Here is a 22,633-nt window from a genome sequence, read left to right on the forward strand (position 1 = left end):
AAGTTGCCATTATGAGTTACCCTCTAAAAGTTGCAGTAAAAATGTAGGGGTTTGTTTAAAATGTGTTGGACATCTCCATCAAATAGCAGATGGGTAACACATGGGTGTACACTTACATGCCCCTTAGCTGCATGTGGTTTTGTGGGCACAAAATTGCGCTTCAGAGAATGATGCCCAAAAAAAGCACTTTAATTAATGCTTGGTCATCTGTAAATGATAGCCTCTGTATTAATAATCTGTGCCTTATGCCTCATTTGCATAGATTTGCGTATAAAGAAGAATTCATATGTAGGGTAAGCATTTCTACCCTACTGCTTGGCTTAGTAGGGTTTAGTTCTCCTTTAATCACACATATTGGCAAGCGTATACCAAAAGGGATTGTGCTATTCATTTACAGGGTTGAACTGGGCTGGCAGGACATTGGGAAAGGACCTGGTGGGCCCCGCCGACCCAGGCCTGCTCTCTTCCAGAATCATGGTGGTTATACCCCTACCCCCTCACCCCAAAAGAATGCAGCACAGCGTGTGTGGGCATGGATACAAGTAAAAGAAAGACAGCAGAACACGGCATGTGGAAGGGCTGGGTTGTAGTTGGTGGTGTTTGGAGGAGATTGTGGGGCCCCCAAGGTGACAGCCCCAGACACCCCAGTCCGACACTGTTTATTTAATAGGCTAATGGAGAGATGAGCCAGCACAAAGCTGCTGTCCCACCTTACCTAAAACTGAATGCATAAACACCTCTGATCAGTATCTTTGTATTTATGCTTGTCACCATAACAACATCATTCCCCCCCCCTACCTGTATCAGCTGAATTAGTGTGAGATAAGATTTATGGGATGTTAAGTACAATGTACAGTGAGCTAAAGACAAAAGCGCCAATAAACACAGCCCCGTGCATGGTTTTGAGAGTCTTGGCTAGAGGAGAGCTTACTGCTTCTATATTGTTGCAAAGGTTCATGCAGTCAGGACAAGCAGTGCAAGGAACAGATACTACATTTTCTTTACCCATTCCAAGTTTTATTTTGTATTTTTTAAATCGTTTTGCTGTCAGTGATCAGGTGGGTTTAGTTGCTTTAAATGTGTCCACTAGCATAATCTTAAACCCAGAAATGTAAGCACTACTTTGTTGCTAGGTTTCATATTTTTAATTACTTAGCCTAAGGGTCTTATGTTTTGTACCTGGGGTGGGGTAGTCACTTATAGTAATGAACTATAGGATTGTGTAAGACAATTTGTGATCTGTCAGGTCTATAGTGTCTTGGGTATGTGTAACAGGTATTTATTATTGCTTACATGTGCATTTGCTCCTTTCAAAAGGTTGGTAATACCAATCAGTAATTGAAAAAACACTCAATTTTTTTTCAGCCAGTACATGTGAAAATTGTTTCTGTAAAGCAAAAATCCTTCTACCGTTAATGGGAACCTATACCCACTTGTATAACAATGTAAAATTGGGCAGAATGCTGTTCTGGGCACTTTTGCAATTTAGATTTCTTGATGCTAGCAGTTATCACTTTGCTAATTCCATGAATGTGTAACAAGTGCGCCCCCTTGCTGCATAGGGTGGACAAGGGCCAGACAGAACTGCAAAAGTTTAATTTACTAAAGCAAAAAAAATCTCCTGATGGTTCTCTGCTCAGTTTGATCCTTTCCATCACACTGAGCCTAATGGCTTGCTAAACATAGGCCGAGAATCAGCCCCTCTGCTCTGACCAGCTTTCGGATGTGTCTGCACCCCCAGCCGCAGCGTATTTTATACTAAAATAAAACACAGTTTTTCAGATTTGACTCGTATTTTTTTTTATTTCAAGCTGAGACAAAATTTGTTGGCAAATATTAAATGGTAGCAAGGCTTGAATGACAAGTATACTATACAATTATGTACAAGAAGATAATACATTTGAGCAAACGCTCCATCATACATATTATTCTGAATTGTGTCACAGACCAGGAATCACCATAAATTGATCTATAAACTAAAAAAAATATTATTAGAAATCATCATAAATAAAAACTATGGAATTTGAAAAACACTTTAGGTAACTTACAAAAATAAAACAACAACCACCATTATTGGACTCTCAGCCTCAGTCTGTTTCCCATAAATCATATTTTTCTAACAGCGGAAAGGTTTATGCCTGAGGAAGGGGGGGAAGCAAAACTGGAATCTATTTAGGATTTTAAAGGCGCCGGATATGATTCAATGTAAATTAAGTTTCAAGTCATCATGAAGAGAAATTAGTAAAGCAAATCAATCATATCACCAATAATACTGAGAATACTGAAAAAATAGCATAAGAAAATGCCGTCTTGGAAGTGTCCATTGATCATTTAGGGGGAAAATCCTTAAGAAAGCTAAAAAGATGTTTTTTTCCATTATAAAACAAACTGAAAAGTATTCTACATTGTAGTATAAAACACATTCAAGAAATTCAGTAATGTATTGGCAAGTAAAGTTGAACTGAAGTTCTTATGAGCTATTTATTAGAATTTGGCTGTTGTTTTCATGAAACAGTACTGACTATGGATGAACAGCTACAATAATTAATACAAGCATTTGCAATACGATTATAGGTATGGGATTCCTTATCCGGAAACCCATTATCCAGAAAGTTCCAAATTACAGGAAGACTATCCCCCATACACTCCATTTTAAGCAAATAATTCAAAATTGTAAAAATGATTTCCTTTTTCTCTGTAATAATAAAACAGGACCGTGTAAATTATTTTTTGGTAGACAAGGTATGGAGATGCAAATTACTAAAGATCCCTTACCCAGAAAACCATGGGTGCTAAGCATTCTGGTCCCATACCTGTAAAAGAGGGGCCCTGGTACACATTTTTAACAGCTTAGGTACATTACATACATGGAATTACTATCATTTTCTCCATTGTGGTTACCAGTGTAGTCATCCATGGGTTACAATAGGACAGTGATTCAACAGCTCAGCCAGCTTTGGTCCAGTTGTGCTGAATTAGATTATGTTACCCTTGCCCCAGCCATGGTAAAATGCCCTGGAGTTCTTGTACATGTATTTCCTTTTTCATTGTAATAATAAAACAGTACTTATACTTGATGGTAACTAAGTTGCATGAATCTATATTGGTGGCAAAACAATCCATTGTTTTCATGTTTAAATCAATTGTGCGCAGACAGGAGGGATTTCAACCAATACTTTTGCCTTTCAATGTCAAAATTGATCCTGTCTGTACAATGAGCGGCCAATACGGTACCTGTCAATGCCCAGGGATTTAGGGCCTGGAAGGAAGCGGCTATGCCAGCCTTGTGTCACAGGGCCCTAACTGCAGCCAAGTCTTATAGAGGCTTTGTTTGTGCTGGACTGAACTCAGTGGGTCTTTAGTACCTCAGGGACAGTGGCAAATCTACTTTTTACAAACCGCTTCACTGTTGAACATATTTGGGCTTGTTTCTCAATTTTTGAGCTTCTGACTTTGAGTTCTTCTAAATCAAATAAAATTGTATATCGCATACTCGCTTATTTATAACTAAGGAAAAGATATTTGGTGAAACAATAGATTGTAGGCCCTCCCAATCTGATCTGTGCTGATCAGATCTGATGTTTTACTCTGCAAGTTTTGTTGTTTGTTATAAATTAATGTTATAAATTAATTGTCTGTTTGTTATAAATTAATGTAAAGGGCTCTATAACTTGCTGGCCCTATATAAATAAATGATGATGATGGATATGAATTGTTTAAAAATGTTTTGCAAAGCAAATGCTAAATATTTGTGCATGAGCTAAATCAAAAATAAAAAGCTTTATTACCGGTACTTTACCATTTACAGTGTAGAACTTGTCTTTTCCCTGCTAAGTTTATAGCATGCAGAAATTTGCTTTTACAGAGACAATTTAGGGGTTGTGTACATGGAAGACTGGCCTGATAGAAATCTACAGCAATCTGATAGCAATCTACAGTGTAAACTGGGTCGTGCATGGCTCTAGCACCCATTCATCTACATGGGATGTGAGTTCTGAGTTTGAAATGCAGCACAAACCAACCTGGTGTGTCACTTTAAAGCTGCTGAATCCTGCAACTTTCATGTAACTAGATAACCTGGACTGGGCACTCTGCCATTTCAGTAGAAATCCAATGGCCTTTATGGCTGCAGCACCAATCAGACTTCTTGCATCAGATACACTAGTCAACCTGGGGCAAAGCCTGAAATGTTAAGCCTGAGGGTTAAGAAACCATACCATTAAACATGTATTGGGCATTAAAAATCTCTTCTGAGCGCTAAAACAGAAGAGGTTCCATGTGAGTTTTTAAAAGAATTCTATGTATATATACATCTATGTGTTTACAAGTATATAGTATATTGCTGTTTCTTCTAAAAGCTCCCACTTCAGCCTCTTTCAGGTTAGCATTCTGAATAAATGTTCACAAAAACAGTGCTGAAAGGCAAGTGGCAAGTTATTACCAGATATTAGGGCTCAAGTACAATCACAAGCTGCAAAGAAAAGTGCAAAAATAAATGCACAATTGCATCTATCCAAATGCTTTATCTGCCTTTATACACACTCCTTGACACTTATACCTTGCACCACAATGCCAGTCACATCCACTTTGCTTTATTATAGTATTACACCAAAACATGCCAAGGATTGGCAGCTAATGAATCCCAGAATAACAGTTTCACACATCATTTGCAGGAATAATGCAGTTTGCATTAACACTGAGGAAATCAAACTGCAGACACATAATGTCTGTGATTTCCCAATGAGGAGGCACATTTTGTCTGCATAGGCAAAACGCATACGAGCTGTACCATCTCTTAATTTTCTGCAAATATGTTGGCATTTTAGTTAATAATGCTGCATTTTGGGTAACAAGAAAAAAAAACCGCATAGTGGCTAGGGTGCTTATTCTGTATGTTGCACGTATTACAGAAATGAGCCCTATTATGTATATAAAGCATGTACCGGTATATAGTATGCTATGTACAGAAAGTTATGTGCCTTGCAGGAGCAGGATTAGGTAGCATTACATGGAAAACTTAAAATAGAGAAATATTCTTCAGTTTAAAACACACATAAAACACGCCAGCTTATTGACAATAAAATAATCTTGTAGACTGTTTTGCTGCAATAAAGTGCACCAAGTGTCATCTTCCACAGTATCATCTTCGTTTTTCATTGATGGACAGAAAGGAGGAAACACCATATATGTATTTGTCCAGCGGCTAAACTTGCTTTGCTTTTCTCAACTATGATTGTGCAGGGTGATCTCTCCCTATAGGACCAATTAGCATGATAAGATGATTTTTACACTGTGAACCAGGCCAATTGTGGACAAAGTAGCCAGTGCGAATTAAGCATTAGTATGCTATTATTATGAACATCTATGGTGGTTTAATTCTAGATTTTCACAGTCACTATTGTGGTAACTAAAAAGACACATTGCTATTTATCAGAGGCTGCATTATTCAGGCCCATGGCCAGGGCTAGAAAGAACATGTCCTAGTATTGCAAACTCAGTACACAATGAATAGTAGGCTAGAGGTGATTTCAAACATTACAGACACACTAACATATGTCAGATTTGGAAGACGGCAATAATATCTACTGAAGCCATCTTATGCAGGCCACCACTTCCAGTTTTAGCCTCACAATATATGATGGCAGCTATATTTTGCAGTTCTTGGGAGGGGCACTCTGGAGCTCACTGGCAAGCCGAAAAAATCCCCTAAGCAGTTACTCCCCCAGGATATTGGTCCTTTAAAGAGCTAAAGTTAAAAAAAGCAAAAAAAAAGTCCAAGACAATCTCAATCAAAAGGTGAAGACACACTAGTAGCAGCTACTTTTTCAAGGCTAATAAACTCCAGAAAATATCCTGCCATAGACAATACTGAAAACTGCCTCTGCCAAAACACATGTAGGAATAATGATCAGCATAGTCTATATTAGTATCCACAACAAGTAGCAGCTACTAGTAGCTTTATGTGTCTTCACCCTAAATGTGCAGTAAAGGCAAGCATAGGTTAGGAAACACACAAGGTATAGCACTCTCCTGAAACGATTGCTATACTGAATACAGTACCTTTATATGCTACAATGGGCTTGCATACATGTTTGATAATCTCACTAGTGTATTCTATATGGAAACAAGTATTGGACTGTTGATAAACAGAACAGTTCCTTTGAATGTGCAAATAATTGTTTTCAATTGAGGGTAAGGTTAAAATATATACACCCACGTGTAGCAACACCACAAAGATTGCAGAAATAATTTCATCTAAATCAAAAGAAAAAATAAAGACATCTTAAAAAAATACAGTGGTTAGCAATGAACAGTCAAAACATCCACAGAAACACAAACCCCAGAGAATAAATACTCTAACATCAAGGACTTGTTTAAATATTTGTCAGCTTTTGATGAAAAGCAGCAATTTGATAGGTTGCTCCCAGTTCATTCACAGGCAACCTGTTGGTGTCACTTACTGTTAGGCATTGGTCCATTATTCAAAGCCTATGTTCTAGAGTAGAGTAGTCAAAGTGAAGCCTGGCGAGTACCAATGGACGGCTTGCAGCTGCTCCTGAGTCCAGTTATCCCCACAGCAGGAAATAACTAATAAAGTTACACCTTTTTTTTCTAAGCCAATCAGGATCCATAGAAATTCTGAGTCAAACGGTACCTTGTTTAAAGTGACACCGGGTTGTTTCCAGTACTTATACAGTATATACATACTTCTGATGTCAAGGGATAAAACAGCAGCAGTCCTGCACCTTCAAGGGCAGTTTAGAGACTAATGGGAGAATTAGATTCTGAGCACTAAAACAAAAGAGGTTTCATGTGAGTTTTTAAAAGAATTCTATGTATATATACATCTATGTGTTTATAATCTACAGTATATTGCTGTTTCTTCTAAAAGCTCCCACTTCAGCCTCTTTCAGGTTAGCATTCTGAATAAATCCCCCCCACTAAAAGTTATAAAGATCAAACATCATAAATTACTGCCTTAAATTACTCAACAAATATTACTATGGCACATTTGGCACCATTGCACATTTTAAAAATAAAAGTATAGAGGCTCCCAGTGTCTGTTAAAGGAATCCAAAATATTTACAAGTCACAATGTACAAGTGTGAAAATGGCTTCCCATGTATCTTCCAGAAGTGTTTCTGTTATTCTGCCAGCATTCTTACAGCTGGTTCCTTCTCACTGATCCTCATTCATTTTGAGCAATTCCAGGAGAGCACCCACAGCACCAAAGTAACCCTAAGAAAAAAACAACAAAATGAATATGAATTTGGTTGCCTAATAAAGGGAAAGTAAATAAAGTTTCAATGCTTAACTGCATATCAGGGCACAATGCTGCAAGAAAGTTGAAGGATATTAAATGCATCATTATATATAATACACCAACAGGGTAAAAAGCTAGGTCAATGATGTGACTTAATGGACAGGGCTAGAGCTGAACAAACTTTTTACCTATTGTTTTAATTAAAGGGATTCTGTCATGATTTTTATGGTGTACTTTTTATTTCTAAATGACACTGTTTACATTGCAAATAATTCACTCTACCATTTAAAATCTTATTCTTGAACCAACAAATTTATTTTTTTTAGTAATATTGGTGTGTGAGTCTGAGCTTTCAGAAGAAGCCAACGCTACACATTAGAACTGCTTTCAGGTAACCTATTGTTTCTCCTACTCCCATGTAACTGGAGTCCCAAGCCAGACTTAAATTTCTTACTATTGAGTGCTATTCTGATATTTGCTGGGAGCTGCTATCTTGCTCCCTTCCCATTGTTCTGCTGATCGGCTGCTGGGAGAAGGGGTGATATCACTCCAACTTGCAGCTCAGCAGTAAAGTGTGACTGAAGTTTATCAGAGCACAGGTCACATGGCTGTAGCACCCTGAGAAATGAAGAATATGGCTAGCCCATGTGAAACTTTAAAATTAAATCCATTTATGTTTTTGAAAAACAGATTTCAATGCAGGATTCTGCTGGAGAAGCTCTATTTACTGATGCATTTTGAAAAAAAACATTTTGCCATGACAGTATTACTTTAAAAAAGCTAGAGTTGAAATAAAAGCTATTTATCACTTCTAGTGGCCAGTTATAATTAAGTATGTGTTATACTGAACAATCCTGGCAACTTTATTTGTTTGTACCTGGCACACAATGAAAATATATTCTATGTTTCTTTGAAAGCTCCAAGCAAACCCACATGCTGCCCATCTGACATTGTCCCTCACAGGAGGAAGATGCTCATGAAGGAAACTAGGAAGTAAGTCAACCAGGAAGAAGAGCACATATTTACATGTAATAAAGATGGTACATGATCAGAAGCAGAAACAAAGTTGATAAAATTCAGACTTAACAACTGTTGTCACATACACTGGGGGTTTAGATCTCATTTATTCTAAGCCTCAGTTCAATCCTTTACAAAGGACCTGTTATAAACACCTATTTCTCTGGAGAGAGTGACTTATTTTTTACTGATTGTTGCACACCAGCCTATAATTGTACAAAAATGTACATTTTATGAGATGTAAATATCTGTCTGGTTGTGATAGGGTCAATCTTCTCTTTCAGCCAAGTAATTTGGTGACAGCTGATGTTGGGGCTGCTTTTAGGTGAAAGAGGGGGCTGCCCCCATACCTATGAGCTCTATTGTATGTCTGGAGGAGAGACACAAGTCTGTCAGGTCTGGACTGGCAATCTATGGATTCAGGCAAATGTCAGAGGGGCTGCTGTGAAATACCAGACACTCGCTATTGGGCTGGTGGGGGGCTGTTTGGGCTTCTTGAAATGACAGGGCCTATTATGAATCCCAGTCTGGACCTGCTGGCTGTTACCTCTGTGTAAGACGCTACTGGAGCCTAAGATAGTGCCTTAGGGCCTGTAAAAGAGGCAACCTTTGTGGAAGCAGTTATTGTGAAAGTCTGTGTACTGACTGCTGAGAGAGTACTGACTCCTGGAGAGATGCAGCTTACTGCAGTGAACAGAAAGTTATTGTACACCTTATTTGAGTTTAGGTGGAGAAAACCCATATAGACCCCAGGAAGTGACGGTTATTCGTTTACTCAGAGACTTTTGGAAAAGTGACTTTTTTGTTTGCGAGAAAACTGCTTTAAACTGCAGTTTGGTGCCCCTGTCTCCTGTCTGCCTTCACTCTGCCACTGCCATTTTTAACAAGTCCCCACAATATACAGTTCACACACATTGAGATACTCATCTTACCTCGTGTTCTAAGAAAAGGGCTTTTAATTGCCCTTTTGACCAGTAATCCATTGCATAAGACAGCAGTTTCATGGAGACCATGTTAATTCTGAGGAAGTTTCCTACAAATATAACTCTGTCGATGTTCTGTAAGGCAGAAACAGTATCAGTGTTAATATGTTAATAAACACACACATACTAGTCTATCCTCATAACATTTCCTAACCACTTACACTGATTTGCAAACAAAAGGCTGGGCTGAGCTCAGCCATGATATCTGGGTAGGAATGAATAGAGAGCAGGGAAATTTTACTGTGGTGAGCTATAAATTCACACTTTGATAAATCTGCCCCAAAGTAATATTATAACCTAATAATCTTAACACTGGGGTACTATGGGCTGCAGGCAGCACTCTGGACAAAAGTAAAAAGTGAAAGAGGTTGTTTAATGTAACCAGGATCAACTCTTTGTGAGCCTGACAATGAACTCAATATGAGCACACAACAACTGATCTTTATGAAAGAAATGGAAACACCAGTCAAGTAAATAATCAAGAATAAATCAGGATCATACTGCTGAATTTATTTAGGAACAAATGTAGCAGGCTTAACAACTTCAACTCCACACATTGCATGTTCTACACTGGCATGAAACTGTAAAGTGTGCCATATGCCTTGGGAATTAGGAGTAAATGCAATCCCCTTGCCACATGGGGTGGAGTTTGGGCACAAAACAGCCATATTTGCATTTTCTGCATAAAATGTGATTGTGTGTCGTAGGCCTAAAACTCAATTTCAACTTGAAAGGTGCAGTAACCTCCTTTTTCAGCATTAGTGCATTCAGCTTGTGCTGAACATACCTTTTGCTTATTGTTTTAAAAAGCAAATATGTATGTTTTTGTTATTCTTTTATTAACCAGGGTAAAATTGAAAGCAAAGTTTACAGAAAAGGCTCTGTATGAGATACTCCCTATTTAAAGGCTAACAAAGGATTTAGCTGAGTGGGGGGTTGTTTATACAGAGGTCTTCTCAGGACTGCTTATTTGTTTTGATTTTGTTTGAATGAACAGGATGTTGCCCTGTTAAGGGCAAGCTCAACTAAAACCATTTTTCCTAATTAAGTACTCAATTTATACCAGTTTAGTGCAACAATGCCATATTTTTAAATAGTACCAAAACTTTTTAAATGCTAGTGTAAAGTCTTTTAACTGTGCTCATACTGTGCTTAGCTTTGCTATATTTGCTTATATATATTTTTTTATCATTTTCAAAAATTTCTAGCATTTTTTCATAAAATGTTGCAGCCTCCATCTCTCAACTAAAAGCTTTTATATTAAAAAAAAATGATCCAATATCCCACAACTAGAAACTATTCAAAACCTGCTGTCCCTGTAATCTGTATATATATATATATATATATATATGTTTTTGTCCCAGTGGATCCTGTAGCAGTTCTTAATGCTTTGATAGCCCTGTACAATGCTGCTTGAACTCCATGCCACAAGGCAACACTGTAAAGAAGCTGAAAGCAGTAAGATTACATCTCAAAGGCACTGGGCATCCAATATCAGAAATTTTCTTTCCATCCTAGAAATAAGCAGAGTACTGCAGTACTTTGGCACCCTGTCTTGCACTTCTCTAGTGAGCCTGTGTATTTACAGCTCCTCTGTGCCAGGCTTTCTTTGGCCACATAGCTGCCAGCATCCCACGCAGGTTGAGAAAAATCAAAATGAGTCAGGTATTTTCTGAGTAGAACAATGATGATGTAGCTCTAACCAAAACATAAGCAGAGCTTTTAAAAAGCTCATCTACAATTACCATTTCAGAACCTGGCTTGCTCTGGGTAACATTCAGTAAACAACTTCCGCCCAGCTCCCATCTCCCATTGCAAACATGTAAGTATAAGAAGATCACTTAAAAGATGGGAATTTGGAAAGTTACAACCTTATTTCTCTATGTAGTAAACATAATATAACAAATAGATTCAAAGAAAGAAAAAGATAAACCATAAATCTTCCTTTTGTCCCTGCTTAAGAGTAAATACTGTAGATTTTTTTAACAAAAGAAGCCTATTAAAGGTAATTTTTTTCATCATTTGGAAAATTGACCTTTTCTTAGCAATTTATAAATTTATATTTAATTTATATGGGTTTGGAATTACCTCTATTTACAAGTATGGAATCTATTATCTGGAAATCCAATATCCAGAAAGCTCCAAAATATGTGAATGCAATTTTCACATTTTGAATATTTTCCCAGTTTAGTTTTCTCTTTGTAATAATGAAACAGTACATATTTCCTGATGGTAACCAAGTTGCAATTCATATTCGTAGCAAAACAAATCTTATTGGGAATTTCAATGTTGAAATGGGTCGGTGATCTAAATGGCAGAGAGACCCCTTATCTGTAAAAAAGCATTTCCACTTAATATATCCTGTGCCTGTATAAACATAATTATGCTGCCTATTGAGCCTTTAACTAAACATGCTATCTAAATCTGAAAACCAGAAAACAGGTTCTGAGGGTTCTGGTTTATTATTATTTGTAATTGCTAGTGTTTGCTTTCAGTCAGTCCTACCAATCTTTTATTCGGATGTAAAAAACTAAGAAAATTAAATATTTCAAAAGCCACAAAATATAAGCAGTATATTTTGTACCCCAAACTCTTGGGGGTAGTAAAGGGAAAGGTGAGGTCCAAAGCAGTCAGATTTGTCAAGATCCTAGCCTAGCACTACTATAAAAAACCATATAAAAATTAACAATGATCTTTAAAATATATAATTTAGTGCTGTTCTACCTCATTTAGTGCACACATACGAGCAATAGAGCCAATGTTGTTTGTAATAGTGACTAAAGTTGCTCTCGCCAGATCTTCTTTACTGATGGAATCTCTCTTCTCTTTGCTCATCATGTGACCAAAGCTGCCAAACATAAGAACAGCTATGTTATTTAAAAAGAAAGACCTTTTTTTTTTTATCTATAAACAAATGAAAAATAAAGATGAGGAAAATGTTTGGTGCAATACAGTATTCCACTTTAACTTCACTCCACCTACAGTAAGCAAAGGGTCTGCTCTACACTAGAGCCAGAGAGTTCAAAATATGTGCAATATACACAGTAACTTGAGCAAGTGTCAGAAGCTCCTGTTAGGAGAAAACTGCACCGGCCCGTGGTAAAGCAAGTGAACGTTCCTCTTCTTTCTGTCTTCTTTCTTTAGAATCCCGGGGCCGACACATGCGCAGTTGAGCAAAAACTCTTTTTGACCACATACACCCGGCCGGTGTAGTTTTTTACCTGACAGGAGCACCAGCTAACATTTTGGCACCCCCCAGTGATTTAGCCCTTCCTTGTCCTTTAGGCTAATGTCCAAGGGGAGATTTAGTCACTGCAATTTTAAAAAAGCGGGTTCCAGCAACAAGTCGCTCGTTTTGTCTCTACATAGAGAAGAATATAAATCGCCAGTACCTAAACCAACGATTCTATTTCAAATCGCTTATCGCTATTTTTCGAGTGATTTTACAAAGAAAGCATTGTCGTTCCAAACTATTGGAATCCCTGAAAGTAAAACCCACAGAGTGGAAAGTCGCTGCAATTACCCCATTGCACTGAATGTAATTTCTAATTGTGGGCGGGGAATATGATGAGCGACTTGTCATTGGAACTTGCTTTTTAAAAATCGCAGCAACTAAATCTCCCCGTGGGGCATTAGCCTTAAGAATAAAGAATACAAACGCAATTAATTTATCACTGTTATGGACCAATGCACCAAATCTAGATTCAGATAAATACAGGGGAACGGCACAGCCCTCTATTCACTTGTATTAGATTTTTAGTGGTAGATTTACACTCAGTTTTGAACCAAGAAATCTTTAACATTCAGGAAGTAAAGCTGCTGACGTTATCTGTCATCTAGTGTCAATTCAATTATGCAATAATATGCAGCTAATAGCCAAAACAAATACATAAAAAGGCATAATATGTTAAAGGAACAGTAACACCAAAAAATTAAAGAGTTTTAAAGTAAATGAAATATAATGTACTGTTGCCCTGCACTGGTAAAAGTTGTGTGTTTGTTACAGTAACTGTACTATAGTTAATATAAATAAGCTGCTGTGTAGCCCTGGGGGCAGCCATTCAAGCTGGAAAAAAGGAGAAAAGGCACAGGTTATATAGCAGATAATGGATAAGCTCTGTAGAATACAATAGTGTTTTATCTGTTATCTGCTAAGTGCCTGTGCCTTTTCTCCTTTGAATGGCTGCCCCCATGGCTACACAGCTGTATTCTTTATATAAACCATAGTAGTGTTTCTGAGGCAAACACCCCAGTTGTACCAGTGCAGAGCAGCAGTACTTTATATTGGAATTTCTTTTATACACTTGAATTTTTTTGGTGTTACTGTTCCTTTTATATTACTGTCCATTCGACTGGCTGACTTATGCAACCTCACACAGTACCTTCCTGTAGTAACCCCCCCCCCCCCCAATAGAAGAATAGAAACATAGTTATACCTTGATGCTACTGCAGATCCCTGGAGACTAAACCTTTCATAGTCTCCACCATAGATGTCTTTTACCAATTTGTCAACATTAGTGCTATCACCTTTGGCTGCCATTTCGAGAGCTTCCTCAAATGTTTCACAGCCAGTCAGTAGACAACACAGACCAAGGAATGTTCCACCACCAAGGCTGAAAAAAAAATTGAGGACCGTTTGATTTGATATTACTACTGTACATAAAAACAGATTAATTAAAACAAATACAGATTCCACAATTAAGCAAATAAACACAAGCAGGGCTTGTTTTGCAGGTAACTAAATTTGAGTGGTGTCTTTTCATACTTATTTCAGATAACATGCTTTTTCTCCTCCTATTTTTACAAGCATTATTTCCAATTATTTAAATCACAAGTTAGTGTATATTGCTTTGGTATTATGGAAACCAATTATAACCAGTTGTAGTAAACTGTAAATCTGCATGTACATGATGATATTGTGTTGCCTAGCAACACACTTTTTAATTGAATGTAAAAATGTAGAATTTATGTGGATGGCAATCTTTTTTGTCAACTATGTAGATTCTATGTTGCTTATAGTTAAAGGATTAATAATCTCAACAAAACTACTCATTTGTTTATTTTTTGCATTTGAATTGTGTCACGGATATACTAAGAGCTAAATTTATAATATTTCCCATCTTCTCTTCTCTGGAGCTGTTACTGGTCCAGTTTGCATATAGCCTTACAGGTTAGCAAGCCACAGCCTGGCCTATCACCTCCCGTAGCTGACCTGTTGTGTTAAATTCCCTGCTGCCTTTAGTATTTTCTATAAAGAGTACAGCAAAGAGAACTTAATTATGGCATTTTTGTTTTACATGGATTCGCAACAGGTATTTGCAAGATGTTCCCAATATCAACATTCTGGCAACGCATGAATGGATCAAACATTTAGATGCATGTCACAGAGACAATTAGAGGGAACAAAGTATTGGGAACTTTCCTTGGTTTGGCAGTTGTTCAAACCCACTGCATGCCAGTGGGAATAGCTATGAAATATGAGTGATTAGATAGTCAGCAGTGCCTTTGCATTGCAGCCTTGGCTTACTTTTAACAGTCAGCATGACAGGAACACAAGGAGGCATAATACAACCAGAAAGCATTGCTGTTTGTACACAGCACTACACACAGAACAATGAATGCATTTTAAATCCCTTTATCCCTTCCTCACCTTTCTCATGATATAGTCAGATAAGGTTTCAAGGGGGTTTAACACACAGAGGCTGTGCCTCAGCAATTAGACATCTTTTCTAGATAAAAATTTAAGAGGAACCAAAAGTCTCCCTAGCATCCCTAGATAGTAAGCAGAACATTGCTGAGCATTTCTTCAAGGTGGTTTAAGATGCCACATAACTATGGTTGCCACCCTGCTAGAATTTGACCAGCTAGAGCCACTGCCTGATTGTAGTTTAACCCATTTCCCCACCTGAAGGCCGATATAATGCGGGCCAAAAGGTGGCAGCCCTACACATAAACAACTAATAAGAATATGCCCTCCTATTTGACAGCATTTTGCATTTCACTTGAGGAGAGGCAGAATTAACATATGTACATAATTACATCCACAAAAAGAAAGACCAAAGTTGCTTAGGTTACGTCTATATTCATTATTATTTATGTTAAAAGCAAACTTTCCCATTACCAGCAGAATTCTCCAGCTTGCTTTTCATACAGGTATATCAGCAGAGCATGCATTTTGCTATTCACGGCTTTGTTGATATTAGGAACCTATATTTTCATATGCATTTACTCATAAGAATATGTGCAGGACACTTTACCTGGTTCCAGTTACTCTTTTATAATTGTCTTTTGAATACACTGCAAGGATGCTGACCCCTGAGCCTATATTAACCAGCAACATAGGGTAAGGATTGTCAAGGCAGTACGGCTTCTTCTGGCATTGCTCTGTGTCTGTTGGGTTTTCAAAATAATAACACTCTGGACGGCCATTAAATCCCACTGAGTCAACATAAAGCAGGCCTTGAATCAAACAGTCCAGTTCATCTAGTTTATGGAGCTGGAGGTCAGCTATCTGCAAAATATAAGGAATAAAAAGCAAGTTAATGAATAAGCAGTTGTAAGTAGAGCAAGGGATACAGCTTTGCTAAAGACAAGGCCAAAGGACTATATTACTTTCCTATCTAGCACTTTGAACTGCAGTGGCTGTTGCATAACGGTTTAAACTCTATACAATAAAAATAACAAAGCAACAATAAAAAGAACAGAACAAACATTGGTCTTTGGCTCAAAGCAGACAAACATTAGAAAGTGTCACAAGAAGTATAAGTAAAAAACTTTGACCCCCCATAAAGGTGGCCATACACAATACGAGTAGGAAAGATCGTTCATCCACTCTACTAACATTAAGAGCTGAATCGTGAGATATGCTGGTAAAAAACAAGGAATTCTTTACCTCAACTGATGATTCAGCATTAACGTTATGATGTTCAGGCATCTAATCAAAATCTGCAGTCTTGCACTAATCTTTAAAGGGGATCTAAACCCCAAAAAATGAATTGGGTGCTTCTTCTGAGCTGCTATTGTTAGCAGTTTCTGATATATTAGAAGTTATTTGGGGTTATGTAATAAAAGGCACTAATTTTGCCCATGTGCAAGTAACCCATAGTGGTCAATCAGCAGGTAGTGTTTATTGGTCACATGGTTAAAAGTAAATATCTTATTGGTAGCTATGGGTTACTGCACATGGGCAAAATTAGTGCCTTTTATTACATATGGGGGTTAGACTGCTCATACCAGGCTTCTTGCTTAATTGGTCTCTCCAGATGTCAGACCAACTCTAGGGTTAACTGACCATGTAAAAAGCCCAAACAGAACTGAACTTAGATGCCCTTTAATGTACAGTATGATTCCCTATAAAGATATTAGTCCAGTCAAAATATAATTTTAAGCCGACAGACAAATTTGTTTTAAGGGACAACGCAAGGTTACATTTAGTGCTGTGGATGCATTGGCAACATGCCCTATCCCCAAACCGTCTGGTAATTTAAGGGAAAATATACCAATAAACATGACATTTTTTCTCTTTATATATCCCAATCATAAAATAAATAGGAGATTATTGCTGATAACAGCATTTTGTTGGGTGAGCGAGTGGCTGGAATTCTCATTCTGTTGTCCCTCAAACCTTCTGATGATGTGAGTTCCGGATCTTTTGTTTCTGGGGATTTGGAGAGATAGGGGGAGCGCAGTGAGGAGTTTTGCTTTCCATTCATGCTCTGTTGCTATGCAACAGGCTGCGGTTAGGCAGTCTTCTCCACAGCCACTTTGTGGCTTTCAAATGAAATTGACAGGATTATTCTAATGAATGTGCAGGAAATGTCCCCAGCGCCAAGTGCTACCATATTTACCACAGACACAACCTACTTTAGGCAATATTGGTTTTAACATTATATATAAACCTGCCGCCCAGCTGTCAGATGGTTAAAGCAGGACAAATATCTCTGTTTTAAAACCAAACATATATTATTATTGTTTGTGGACAATCCTTCTGTTGCAAGCAAAAATGCTACAAGTAAAACCTTAGAAAAAATTCACTGAAATAAATTTAAATGAGGCAACCTCCTATATCAGACTTATATGCTGATTTATATTTTTTTCCAAATACTACAGTGCACAGGATATGTGAGCAGCAGGTATTTAAGTAGATTAACAATGCGGTGCTTAAACCAGAACTTGTCAGGCAATAGTTGCTTAGAACACCATCATTCACAGTTGACTTCAATACATGTCTTTGAGTGGCAATTTTAAATGCTTTGGCACTTTAACTCTTTAAACCGGTCACAGAGAGCGCTGGCTCTGCTTCTCTCGGCCTATGTTTTGAGAGAAGCAGATTTGCGCTTTTCCTCAGCTCTGCTTTTGCATTTTTGACTGATCTCTGTTCCATGAAGCTGCACTCAGGCTGAAGCTGTGCCTTGAGCAGATCCGCTTCTCTCCGACTGCGTAGAAAAAGCAGGCAGAGAGAAGTAGAGTCAATTCTCTATGTGACTTTGCTCTTACATTACGAATAACCATGCCGCTCAGCTTTCTTCCATTACCTCTGGTGCAATTATATTCTACATAAAAGTACTTTTTCTTCTGATATCATTAAATCTACCAAAAATAATGCCCTTAAGGGGACCTGTCACCTTTTTTATCACGTTAGTTGAGCAAAATAAACTTGACATACACTTCATAAATTATATCAATTTTGTTTCCTTGCAAGTACACAGTCACAGCAAGCAGGCAGCTGCCATTTTGTTATTAAGCTTTGCATCATCCCAAAATCATGTTTATGCTCCACAATGTGGCACCTCATTTCTAGATATCATTACATTTTTGTATCCTGTACATGGGCATCATGAGGCATAGAGGCGGGGCAAGCAATATATGATCGACAGCTTAGATCTTTAAATGCATTTATAACAGGTATGTTTTAATAAAAAAAGAATGTAGGTTTAATGTTTAATTTGCAATGGACTTTTTTTTATTCAACTTTCTATGTGTGGGTGACAGGTCCCCTTTAGACACAGAGCATGATTTCTTGTTTCTTATTAGCCAAACTTAAGTGAACCTGGGCCATGCATTACAGCTATAGAGGTTTGTACATAAATAAGTAGTAAACATATAGATTACCACAGACTGCTGGTATGGCAAAGGTCATATTGTGACGTTCAAACATAGAATAGCAGAGGTTATCAGACTGGTATTACTCCTTAAATGAGAACTTAAGCAAAATAAGTAGGCTAGAAATGCTGTACATTATGTTTTGAGATCTCGTACCAGCCCAAGGCGACCACAGCCCTTTAGCTGATAAGATCTGTGAATCAGAATAAGCCTAAAGTGGCTCAACTTATTTTTTTCTATGATTCCAAGAACAATCTGGGCTTTTGTCTGTTACCTGATCAAGGACTCCCCTGCCCAATTGACCCCCACCCCCCGTGACAGGAGGGCAAGGTGCCTCATATCGATGACAGGACAGTTGGGTGGGAGAAAGATGACTTGGGCTGGAGGGGAGAGCTGGAGTGAGATCTGCTGTGCAAAAGCCCCGCTTGAGCAGGAGTAAATGAAAACAAAACCCCAATTTTAACCTACAGCACGTCATACAAGTTCCCCATCAATGGCATGACTGACTAATGAAAAAATAGCTTTCCTTATACCTATTATCTTTAAAAAGGAAAAGAAAAAAGACAAAAAATTTTAGTTCTTTTTTTATTACTATAATCATAAGCAGAAACCAACCATATGGCAAAATGTGAGGATATAGAGGAAAGGCTCTCAGGTTAATGGATTCAAGCTCCTCTTGCGTCTGCATAATTTAGTTTGGTCCTTTTTAATTATAAAAAGGTTATAGAAGAAATGGCAATAGTGTTCAAATGAAATATTAAACATGCACAATAAAGTGCACATGTTCTGATCTAGTACATTGCGATACAGTTCTGATGACAGAACGCTGAAAAAGTTAGAACACTGTAGCAACAAACAGGCCGAGACTGGGATTCAAATTGGGCCCTAGCATTTCAGGTACACAGAGGCCCAATAAATAGTCACTGTCTACGGCATCTTACAGCAACTTCTCTAGTATATTTCCAGTATGGGCCTGGCGGCAATCAAACCAATTGCCATTGCCCTTACACATTGCTTTCAGGCACAAATTAAATCTTTGTATGTTGATAATAGTATATCTTTGAGTGATTTTGAGTGCTACATAAAATAATTTGTAATAAAACACAAATTTTTACCAAGTAAAGAGGCAGAAGACAGAAAAAACAAGAAAATGGCCATATGCACTGAACATACAGATTTACATACAAAACAGCCAAACACTGATGCAACTACCTCCAAAATAGCTAACAATCTAAGATTATGCCTGTATTCTTGTTCTCCTGCAGTAGCAATTTGCTCTAGAACTTTATCATACCTAAAATTCTAATATGTCTCCTTATTAGAACCATTCTACTAATAATGGTATTTTTTATTCCTGTATTAATTGTAAGAGGTAATTATTGACTTACTGAAAGAGATCAGAAACATATAATACCTTTTACCCCACATACCGTTCTAAAGTCTTCTTCAAACTTATAGGCCCCACCGCCAGTAGCACATAATGTGGTGTGCAAGCTTGAGAAGTTCTTCTCACTTCCCATCTGAATGAATCGGTGCATGGCGCACGTTGGAAAGCGGATAAAGTGCAAATTGCCTTTGCGGCCGCACATGGTCAAGTTTTTCAGTTCTAGGTGCACATCTCTGATTCCAGTTTTCCCATAGGCTGTGTTGGATGTCAAATACTTTCTTATGCTTTTTAAGTTCTCAACCTCTTCCTGTTCCTCTTCTGCTGTAATGTCTTTGGGCTCAAAATAGACTAGCTTCACCAATGTTCCTCCAATATCCATGCCAAACCATGGGAACGCTGTCAGAGGAAATGCAGAAACCATTAATGATAACATAAATATCTACATTAAACAGCTGTAGATAAGTATAAAATAACATTTTAAATCAATCAAATGTATAGAGTGTTAGCTTGAAGTGACACCAGAGATAAATCACAGGATGCCCCTATGTGAACACCTGTCATTTACCCACCTGCATATGTGTTAATGTGTGCTCTTGTGGTCCCATTGAGACCAAATACTGCATTATCAATGTGCTTGCACGTTATGTTGGAATTTTTTGATCTTTTTATAGTTATCATTGCCTTTGCAGGTTGGAACAAAATAGGCAACATGGAAGCCTCCAGCTTTTCAAATAGCAGTAAAGTGGCAACAAGCTGTCACCTACCTTGGTCCTTAATACTTTAGGTGAAAATATGGAAATGGACTTCCTGCTGTGGTGCTAGTCACGCAAATTATTATCAGGACTAGGCTTTTATATGAACCTCGTGCTCGAGGCAGGTTCTGCAGTTGTCTAACTGTTGTTTACCTACAACTTCCCACAACTCATGAAGGCCAATGGCTAATTGCTGCAATCTTGTAATTTGGACAACCTCAATGTTAGCAGGTCTTTTGATGGAACTGACCATCTTCTCTAATTTCAGCACTGGTTTTCGGTAGGTATATGTATATAACAAGTTGCTCTTTCAAATAGAGTGCCCTGATATGTTTATAATCAACTCGCTCATTGCCTACATTTGAACATTGACTTTTTCCAGAAGAGATGGCTGTTTAAATACCCTTCCTGACCAATTTATCTGTATTTTAACTGAAGAATGGGATTTTAATAACCACTTCACAGATGTGACTCACAAGCAGTACAAGGAGAGCCAAGCAGAATGCAAATGTCAGACATTTCCACTGCTGAGTATAGAGCTAACTTGGCAATGTACACAGAAAAGGCAAGTGCTACGTTGTGCTCCTAAATATAGTGGTGACTCTGGAATAATGGCACTACTACTACTACTACGGACTACTTTCTCTCTCTAAGGCTAAGCACTAGGTGGAATCATGCCTAAAGCACCAACTGCCAGCTTTCTACTCCACATATACTGCTGAGCAGTGCCACTGTGAGTCATTATGAATTATCTCACAAAAAGTAGTGTTCCTTGAGAACACATACCAGTCATCACTCCTCATAGAAATTAATAAAAGCTACTGTCCTGGATGCAAACAGAGCTGTAAAAAAATGGACTGTGTCACAGAAAAAAAGTATTTGCTATTGGATTATAGTACTGCATTGTAGGTTGTCAGCCAATCCACATCTGATGGGTGGGCAGCCAATGCCTTTATGGACCAAGACAGGAATATAGTGCAAGAAAACCTGTTTCAGGTCATATAAAGTGGGACTTTCAGGAGGACAATGGTAAAAAGTAAAAGCTCTGATCTTAGTCCACCTGATAATGTGAGGCACTTTTTAAAAACTAAGGAGGTGCAGAAAGAATGCTGGGTAGACAATTCAGCATTGCTTCAAGAATTTGCACATATGCAGGCTATGAAAGTAAAGACTAGAGAGTAGAAACATTACTTACTTAACAGGAATGAGTGCTGAATGCTTGTAATAGTTTACCATGAGAGGCGTTAGAAGGGGGAGACAGTTTATTTCAGGAATGCCTGTGATAAATATCTTAAATAATAAGCGCATGAAGAATGGAGCAGTGTAAAAAGGCCAGCTACTTCTTATCTGGTTAGAATATACTTATTCATTGATTTTAAACTCTATAGGTTGTATAGTGATTCCTAGCTGTTTTTTTTTTTCATCTTGCTTTATAATTTGGCCACCATGGAGAAGGTTTTATGTTCTACTGCAGTCAAGAAAGAAATGATATAAAGTGTTATCATTGTAAATTTCCTTTTTATCCTAATAATAATAATAATAATAATAAAACAGTACTTTGTACTTTTAAAGTTTAAATGATTTTGTAGTAGACTTTGGGGCACATTTACTAATCCATGAATCCGAATCCCGAATGGAAAAAATCGGATTGGAAACGAAAATTTCGCGACTTTTTCGTCGCCGTCGCGGTTTTTTCATCGCCGTCATGACTTTATCGTATTTTACGCGACTGTTTCATCGCCGTCATGACTTTATCGTATTTTACGCGACTATTTCATCGCCGACGCGATTTTTTTCGTATTGCGCAATTGTAAACGGTGGAAAAACCAATCTGATTTTTTCACGACGGCGACGAAAAAGTCGCGACAATTCGCGAAAAAGTTGTGACACAGACGAAAAAAAAAATCGCAAAAATACCGATCATTACGGAAAAAACGCATTCGGACGCTTTTCGGACGTTCATGGATTAGTAAATGTGCCCCTTTAAGTATGGTGATTCATATTACGGAAAGATCCCTTATCCGAAAACCCTAGGTAACCAGCTTTCTTATTGCTTAAGTCAAATCTAATTAAAATCCCTTTAAAGCCACATTTGAACATGGATATTAGTTTTGAGTTCAATTTGGTA

General features: G+C 37.8%; 1 protein-coding gene and 1 non-coding gene across 3 annotated transcripts in view; both read right to left on the minus strand.

The window, feature by feature from the left end:
• Positions 1–1,774: 1,774 nt before the first annotated feature.
• The window catches only part of pank1 (pantothenate kinase 1), a 29,971-nt gene continuing 9,112 nt past the window's right edge, over positions 1,775–22,633 (minus strand). For both annotated transcript variants that reach the window (XM_004915882.3, XM_002937185.5), the window contains exons 2-7: positions 19,797–20,149; positions 15,522–15,775; positions 13,701–13,877; positions 11,989–12,112; positions 9,214–9,339; positions 1,775–7,239 (exon numbers count right to left, since the gene is read on the minus strand). In XM_004915882.3, coding sequence (XP_004915939.1) covers positions 7,180–7,239; positions 9,214–9,339; positions 11,989–12,112; positions 13,701–13,877; positions 15,522–15,775; positions 19,797–20,149 — 1,094 coding nt within the window. In that variant the 3' untranslated portion in view covers positions 1,775–7,179. The remainder of the gene's footprint in view (positions 7,240–9,213; positions 9,340–11,988; positions 12,113–13,700; positions 13,878–15,521; positions 15,776–19,796; positions 20,150–22,633) is intronic.
• mir107 (microRNA mir-107) lies at positions 10,651–10,723 on the minus strand. The gene has a single exon (NR_049567.1). It is a non-coding gene; the product is annotated as a microRNA mir-107 (primary transcript).

This window comes from Xenopus tropicalis, chromosome 7, assembly GCF_000004195.4.
Source record: "Xenopus tropicalis strain Nigerian chromosome 7, UCB_Xtro_10.0, whole genome shotgun sequence".
In the NCBI taxonomy this organism is placed as follows: domain Eukaryota; kingdom Metazoa; phylum Chordata; class Amphibia; order Anura; family Pipidae; genus Xenopus; species Xenopus tropicalis.